Source organism: Lepisosteus oculatus, chromosome 14 (genome assembly GCF_040954835.1).
Source record: "Lepisosteus oculatus isolate fLepOcu1 chromosome 14, fLepOcu1.hap2, whole genome shotgun sequence".
Classification (NCBI taxonomy): Eukaryota; Metazoa; Chordata; class Actinopteri; order Semionotiformes; family Lepisosteidae; genus Lepisosteus; species Lepisosteus oculatus.
The window spans coordinates 6203862-6212258 of NC_090709.1; the positions used below are offsets into that span (position 1 = coordinate 6203862).

Genomic DNA, 8397 nt, shown 5'->3' on the forward strand with positions numbered 1-8397 from the left:
CGGCCGAACAAGAGTTTGTCTAAATTGAGGGAGATCTGCTCACAAGCAAGTATTAAACACTTCAGCATTTACTGTTCGAATACCACACTTTGTCAAAACACTGCCGCTTCTTAAGCTAATAAGTAACGTTTTTTGAGCACGCATTGTATTGCTAATGCTTATATTAAAAAAGCATAAATTCACATAATGAAATGTGGATGGAACAAAGTAGTCCAGCCCCTATACAACATTACATACCCACTGATTAAAGTTTAAAACTACAGAAGCAGGAGTAACAATAATGGCAACAACATGTTTGGAGTTCGTATTTCATTTATTCTGCGGAAACATCGTATCGGAATGAACTGCCCGAGATAAAAGAGTAATTGCGGCTTCAGATCGTTTTTACAGAGTTGTTCTGTTCATGCTGACTACACACTTTAAATTTGTGATTTACTCCAAGCGTTGCTTTTCCAGGTTTTTCTGAAATTTGAGCCAGCACTTAAATATTTCATTCGCGTTCACGTTGCTGACACACATGAAACCTTTTTGTTATTCGGTTCTGAGGTTTGAAAATGAAAATGAAACGGGGGTCACTTCATAGGCTTGAAAGAAGTCCAAGCAGCATAAAAACCTGTGAATTCTCACAAATTGCATTGTGCTGCACCTTTCCTATGCTGCTTTTATAATTAAGGTTTCAACATTTGAATGCATACTTTACTGCTGCTAATCACACTCAAGTGTTCATGAAGCTTTTTCCTGTCCATTATGTTCTTGTTAAGCAGTTTCTCCGTTTTCCTCCTGTTGTGATTGTCAGCTAGTACAGGTAAAGACAGGTGTAAGACAGGTAAAAATGCCTGACTGTTGGGTGTGGGATTTGAAACCGCACCTCTATTTGGAGACCAGAACACAAAGCTCAGAAGACATAGACTCCTTTAGTCTGGCGTTTTAAATGACTTGACCATCCTGAGAAGCACTGAAGAAAGGTGTGCTGAATGCACCAGTTGCATCCGATTTTCTCTGTAACTTTAGAACAATTTACGTGCAAGGACGAACACAATTTGTGGCGTTTAGCATGACATAGTCTTCCAGGCCCATTTGTCCCATTACATTACTTTAAAAAGTTCCTAAGTCTGATTTTTAGTGCTTTCGAATGGTACTTCCAACCTAGACTGACAGCTCACCCGATCTGTTTGTGATCAGACCGTGGAGTGGGGGCTGTACCAAAAACACGCTCCTTCCCAATACTTACAATCATTCTGAAGTTGGGTTTGAAGAGAGACAAGCTTTGTCGACTAAAAAGCAAGGCAGGATATGCACGAATACTAATCACTGGCGACAGTTAAGTTTTCTTACTATTGAGACTCCTACATTGCCAGTTTTTTGAAGACTTAGAAGCTAAAGCAAAGTGGTGACATATAAACAAAACTATAAAACTATATTCAAAAACAAAAAAACTATATATATAAACCAAAAACTATAAACCTTTGAGAATAAATTGCAAGAAGAGAAATAAAACAAGCTCAAATGTGATTATTATTGTTGCTGTTCAATTTTTTTTTCTGAATCTGGTTTAAATCGCCTGAAGGCAGCAACAACAAAAAAGGGATTCTTAACAAGGAAATATGCTGCAGCGGTGTGACTCCAACAGATGCCCCGAAGAGATTGGAGCTTTAATCCAGCTCCTTAGAGCGCTTGGCCGCATTACTCTCCACAGCGGCTCTTCAGCACTTGTTGTCTGACCTAGTGGTTTTATAACGCGTGGAAATTACCGCAACTTCGTTTTCTGAGGTGCTTTCTCTCACATGGTGAAATCTCGACCTCTTTGGCATCTCTGGCTATAGTTCTTCTGTGAAGCAAGCTTTAACACCTATATATATAGCGCCCTTGAAGTCATTTTATTTTTACAGGAAGACGCATTCCAAAACACTCTCTCCTGTTTTAGACATGCTTTATGCAGTGTGTTTGATTCAACGGACATACATTTGAATACAGTATTCAAATTCTTGAATGCTATCTGGATTTGACTGGGATTCTGAAATACTTCTTTCAAAGGTATTTAGACTTTCATGAACCTATAATAAAAAAAACAGACCTGAAACCCCCTAGCTTCCAATCTCTGATGTTACTGTCCTTAAACTCTGACGTGATGTTGTGCAGACGTGCAGTGTCCCTTTACTCTTGCGTTTTCAAAACAACCTCTGTTGTCGGGCGTAGTTGAAGTACAACTGGCCAGACTGCACAGGAAAGTACGGAATGATAAAATGTTTCTACGGCTCAAAATGTCCCTTAAGACCCTTGTCACTCAAGTCTCTGTGAGGAATGGGCAGGTAGAGAGGTTTTACAGATGCTTGTGATGTTTCGCACGGGGTGTTACCTGTTGTAGTGTCTCTCTCCGATTTGGACAAAACAAGAAATTAAAATCAGCAGGGAAGTTGAACAGCACAGGCAATATACAAAAAAAGCTATCAAACACAGTGCTCAGCAAAAATTGTGATTGAGTAGATCTGACTAAGAAATGAATTTGATTTGTAAGCAAGCGAGACCCAGCGCTGCTTATGAAACACATCAAACTTCCAAACAGAAACGTATTGAGCCAGGAAACATAGCTCTCACAAGTACATTGAGGCTGTAGAAGGTTGGTGCCATGGCTTAGCTGGTTAAAGTAGCTCTGTGAAGGTGGGCACCCTACAGACAGCACAAACAATAAGACCAGCCTTATTCATTAGTGCTACATTTGTGCCGGGTTGTGCTGCTGAAAGTAGCGTTTGTGCTGTTTTCGTTTCTGAGATATAGCGCCTTGTTGTTTTCGGGGTCGTGATGTAACGTGATGCGAAATATGGAGAGTTGCTAGTTAAAGCCTCTTTCTAAGAACATGCAGTTGACTGCTAATGTTCACCTTTTAAGGCTACATCCACAACTGTTCTGCTTAGGGTATGATATTGTTGAAAAGTTTTAATTTTCCTGATCACATGAAAGCACAGAAGATACTGCTATTAAAAGCAAAATCAACCGCTTCATTGTTTGTGCGGTTTGTAGGGGGGCTAACTTCATGGAGCTAAAAACCAGGAGATCATGGGTGCGAATCCTAGTGGTATCTATTCTTAGACACCCGGCCACTCACTGCCAATTGGTGTTGGTAGAATTAAGTCATACACAAATTGTGGGTTCAAGTCCCACCAGAATCACGTGTCATTTTGATTCAACCTTCCGAAATCCTCTAGGGATTAGCATTGACCAAGTCAAATAGAGGACTTCTTCAGAGTCAACAATCGAAAATGATTGTTTTCTGGTCAGGCCAGTGTGTCTGAGTGCCAGGACTTTACTTTGTTCTAAGAGTCGAGACCAGAGGTCGCCTGTGCGTAACCAAAGGATCCGCCCGAGGTTAGCCCAGCTGACAGCCTTGTGAACCGGCGGTAACCCACTGTGAATGTTCGCCTGATCAACAAGTAAACTACAGTTGGAACTGTCGACAGCTGAATCTTAGTATTCAGGACTAGCGCTACATTGGGAACAAACCTGTCTTCTTCCTGTCTAAAGAGTGTGACTTGCTCGGAACTGCAGTCACTTTTCATGTACACAAACTCAGAGAGCCCACTGCCAGCATGCCACAGCAGGAATCTCTCCCTCCTTCTCCCACACCTCATGCCGGACCAGCACTGCCTGGCACCGGGCCACGAACAGTAAAATACAGTTTTGTGGGGATGACAGGTTTTGGCTATGCGGGAACTGTGAATAATATTCCTACGAGGTTACCAGGAAATAATATTTAATTGTATTTTGTTTATGTGGCTGGTAAACTGTATATATATTGCTTGTCCTGTCCAGATTAAACAAAAAAATAGTTGCATTGAAAAAAAAACTTAAAAATATGGAATTATTAGTAATGGTGACAAAATAGATTTTCTTATTAGGACAGATTCATACAATATCTCTTGATTCTTTATTATTTCCCCCTTTAGTTCATATTTCTTGTATTTCAATTTTATCCTCTCTTGGTATAAATACATTTTAGATTGTGACACTTAAGGATCCTGTTCTGTTTTATATATGTTTCTTGCTTAACATGGTAAGTTAAAAGTTGTTAAGCAATTACAAGCCTATCCAGTGAGAACAGTCTTAACTGTAAATTAAACAGGACTAAACTTAACATCCCAAGACTACAAAGAAACAAAGAATTGATTCAATTGAGACTTTTTAGATGACACAGGTTCTGGCTATGCAGGAACTGCGAATCATATTCATGTTAGGTCATCAGAAAATAATGTTTAATAAACTAAATGCAATTAAACATTAAGTGGCTGTTAAAGCATATATATATATATATTTGTTTGTCCTGTCTGGTCTAAAATAATTGAAAAACAAAACTGTTAAAAAATATGGAAAGATTAGTAAAGGTGCCAAAATAGATTTTCGTATCAAGAGAAATTCATACAATATATCTCTGATTCCTTATTATTTACCCTTTATTGCATAAAAATGTATTGTATTTGATCAAATTTAGATTGTACAACAAACTTTGAGGTTTTTGGTAAAATTTAATCAGATGTGTGACAGTTAACACATTTTATATATTTTTTTTCTTAACATGGTTAAAACTTAAAAGCTGTTACACAATTACAAGCCTATCCAATGAGAACAGTCTTAATTGAAAAATAAACAGGACTAAACTTAATATTCAAAGACTGTAAAGAAATACATAATTTAATTTAGACTTAGTTCATTTTAAAATTGAATAAAACTAAAAACTTTATACATTTTATTATACACGTAACGTAAAATGCATGACTGGAACCAATTCTGTTCTAATCAATCAAAAGTCAGAGTAATTATAGACTAAATAAAAAGTGGGTGACTACAAAGTGAATTACTTGTTCCAAACATGTCTATAAGTCCAGGTTTATTTCATGCTGAAAAGAGAAGAAAGAAAACACTATATGTCGGCTGTGGAACCTTTTACGGATGTCACTTGTTGATGCAGCTACCTACTTCAACTAAGAGACATTTCAGTTGACAAGACTAAGACTATGATTAAATCAAAAACTGGTGATTAAACCGGTGTATTTTTAAGTCACATGACTGGATAAAACTCTTCCCACACTGACTGTAGCTGAATGAACTCTCTCCTGTGTGTCTGCACCGGTGGACTCTGAAGGTCTCGTGTGAGTGTGCTGGTGGGCTATTAAGGTACATGAGTCACTAAAACATTTCCCAAAGTGACTGCAGTTAAAAAGTCTCTTTCCTGTGTGATTAAGGGCGGTTTGGTGGCTCTGTAGGTAAGGATCGCTGCCTGTGGGTGGAAGGATGCCAGTTCAAATCCCCACAGCTGGCAGAGAAATCCTACTCTGTTGGGACCCTATGTGAAGGCCCTTAACCCCAGCTGCTCCAGGGGTGCTGTACAAACAGCTGACCCTGCGCTCTGACCCCAGGCTTCTCTCCCTATCTGTGTGCCTCATGGAGAGCAAGTTGTGAAAAGACAAAATCCTAATACGAAATAAGAAATTGAATATGGCCAATAAAGTGATCTTATTTTATGTGCTGGTGAGCTCTTCAGGTAATTCAGTCACTAAAACTTTTCCCACGCTGACTGCAACTAAATGGCCTCTCTCCTGTGTGAACATCCTGGTGGGCTCTTAAGGTACTTGACTGACTAAAACTCTTCCCACACTGACTGCAGCTGAATGGTTTCTCTCCTGTGTGAATACGCTGGTGGGCTCTTAACGTACTTGAGTCACTAAAGCTCTTCCCACACTGACTGCAGCTGAATGGTCTCTCTCCTGTGTGAATGCGCTGGTGTGTTTGTAAGTGGTTTATCCTAATAAACTTCTTCCCACACTGAATGCAGCTGAATGGTCTCTCTCCTGTGTGAATACGCTGGTGGGTTCTTAAGTTACTTGAGTTTCTAAAACTCTTCCCACACTGACTGCATGTAAATAGTCTCTCTCCTGTGTGAATGCGCTGGTGGGATATTAAGGTACTTAAGCCTCTAAAACTCTTCCCACACTGACTGCAGCTTAATGGTCTCTCTCCTGTATGAATGCGCTGGTGTGTTTGTAAGTGGTTTATCTGAATAAAACCCTTCCCACACTGACTGCAGCTGAATGGTCTCTCACCTGCATGAATATGCTGGTGTGTTTTTAAGTGACTTGAAGCACTAAAACTTTTCCCACACTGACTGCAGCTGAATGGTCTCTCTCCTGTGTGAATGCGCTGGTGTCTTTTTAAGTGACTTGACTGACTAAAACTCCTACCACACTGACTGCAGCTGAATGGTCTCTCTCCTGTGTGAATGCGCTGGTGGACTCTTAAGGCACTTGAGTCTCTAAATCTCTTCACACACTGACTGCAGCTGAATGGTCTTTCTCCTGTGTGAAGGTGCTGGTAGGGTTTTGAAATGCTAGACTGACAGAAACGCTGCTCCTCCCTGTGCCGTAATGGCAGTTTGTCCACTCCATCTGAGCAACGCCTTGAGTGATTCTTCCTCATCCTCTGATCGTGCTGGGGTCTCTTATTCTGCAAATGCTCCATGGAATGGTCTTGCTCTGTGTACTGAAACTGAGATTTGTTTTCCCCATTGTGTCCCTTAGTGTGCTGCTCAGCAGTGTGAATCACCTGGGGCTCCTTCTCCAGTTCTGCAGGGTCAATCAACTGGGGCTCTATGTCCTGCTCTGTAAGATTAAACTCACTCAGTTCTTCTTTAAGTTCTTGTATAGAGACGCAGTCAAGTTCATTACAATGTTCTGCAATATTCTTGGTATCCAGATGATTCATCTTGTCTGTAAATATTAAGTGTCCAAGTGTCTCACTCTCAGGTTCTATCTTCATCATGGGCACAGAGTCCAGATCCTCGACACTCTGTCTGCTCTCTGTGTGCTGCTCACTGCGTTTCTCTTTCCCTTCTGCAGCAGTGAGCTCTGTCTCCTGCATCAGACTGGACCCCCACTCCTCCTCATTGTGCTGCTGTTCAAAAGGAGCCCTTTCCCCAGCATCAGGGAGAGCACTGGCCTCTGAGCCTGTAAACACAGGACAGGAAATCAAGACCTTAATAATAATAATAATAAACTTTATTTTATATTTCAACTTTAAAGGTGGCTTCTCAAAGGGATTTACAGAGTGCCAACAACAACAAAAAACACAAAATAAGCATGATGAGAATACACTGTTAGAGGAGACAGTAAATGGTGGTACCAAGTACACAAAACATGAAAGGAAGCCAATGCAAGGACTCCGGGAGTAATGTGATCACTTGCACTAGACCTGGTCAGGATTCTGGCTGCCGAATTTTGGACATACTGGAGTCTGTTCAATGTGGATTTAGAAACCCCAGAGAGCAGAGCATTATAGTAGTCGATTTGGAAGAAGACAAAACTTTTCAGCCACAGTTAGTGATAATATAGGGCGTAGTAGAGCAATATTTCTGAGGTGAAAGAAGGATGTTTTGACGATATGTTGCACATGTGAGTCAAATATCATCCCCATTTTTTTCCAAAATTACTGAAGCTCAAGTACATTACCATCTACAGATAGGTTTACAGGACTGGCTTTATAAAGTTGATGGGGGGTGCCAAAAAGCATGACTTCAGTCTTGTCACAATTAAGATGAAGGAAGTTTTGAGTCATCCTAGTTTTTATGCAATTAGAATAGAGACAGCCAAATCAGCATAGTAATGATAGCTGAGGCCATGTGATCTTAAACAATGACCAAGTGGAAATATGTAAATACTAAGAAGTAAGGGGTCTAGTACTTAGCCCAGAACTTTAACACGGGCATAAAGTACTTCTCAAAAGGAAGCAACACCCACACAAAAAGTATCTTAAAATTTAAATTTGAGATAGCTAAGATATTATTTAGTTGCATGTAAATGAAGTTTTAAAAAATAATTTTCCAAACTTGATATACATCAAAGATTCACACACTCTTCATTTCTTTGAACACAGATAACGTGAAAAGAGACTGAAAATACAGCAGACACATATGTTACGCTATGTATTTTTACACAAATTCATGTATAGCCAGTCAGCCGTGAAAAAAAATCAAATATTGTAAATAATTTAAATACTGTGGGAAACTTCACAAATTCAACTCTTATACAGCACGCAGCTGAGCTCCTCTTTGGAAACTAGTCAGTAGTTTTCATGCAGCATCACCATCAAGATGACTAGTACAAAGAGGAAAGGCAAGTCAAGAGAAGTTAAGTTGTATCACTGTTTTTATTATTGTTTAAACTACATACAGATGCAGCCATTCAAAGAACCCGTACAGCACACAATGACCTACGTCACGTACCGCGGTACGTGATTGGATGGTCAAAATGATGGGGCACTCGTGATTCATTATTTTTAATTAGACTCATTCACGCATGAGGAACCATGATCTTGACATGCAGGTGATGAGGTGTGCAGGTCTGAAGTAGAGTT

At 39.9% G+C, this 8397-nt stretch overlaps 1 protein-coding gene across 1 annotated transcript; it reads right to left on the reverse strand.

Moving 5' to 3' along the window:
- Positions 1 to 5538: 5538 nt before the first annotated feature.
- On the reverse strand, positions 5539 to 6465 carry LOC138243392 (zinc finger protein 180-like). The gene is made up of 2 exons (XM_069198956.1): positions 5804 to 6465; positions 5539 to 5719 (listed from the first exon to the last, which is right to left on the reverse strand). The coding sequence occupies exons 1-2, from the start codon at positions 6463 to 6465 to the stop codon at positions 5539 to 5541; spliced, it is 843 nt and encodes a 280-aa protein (XP_069055057.1).
- Between the last annotated feature and the right edge of the window lie 1932 nt (positions 6466 to 8397).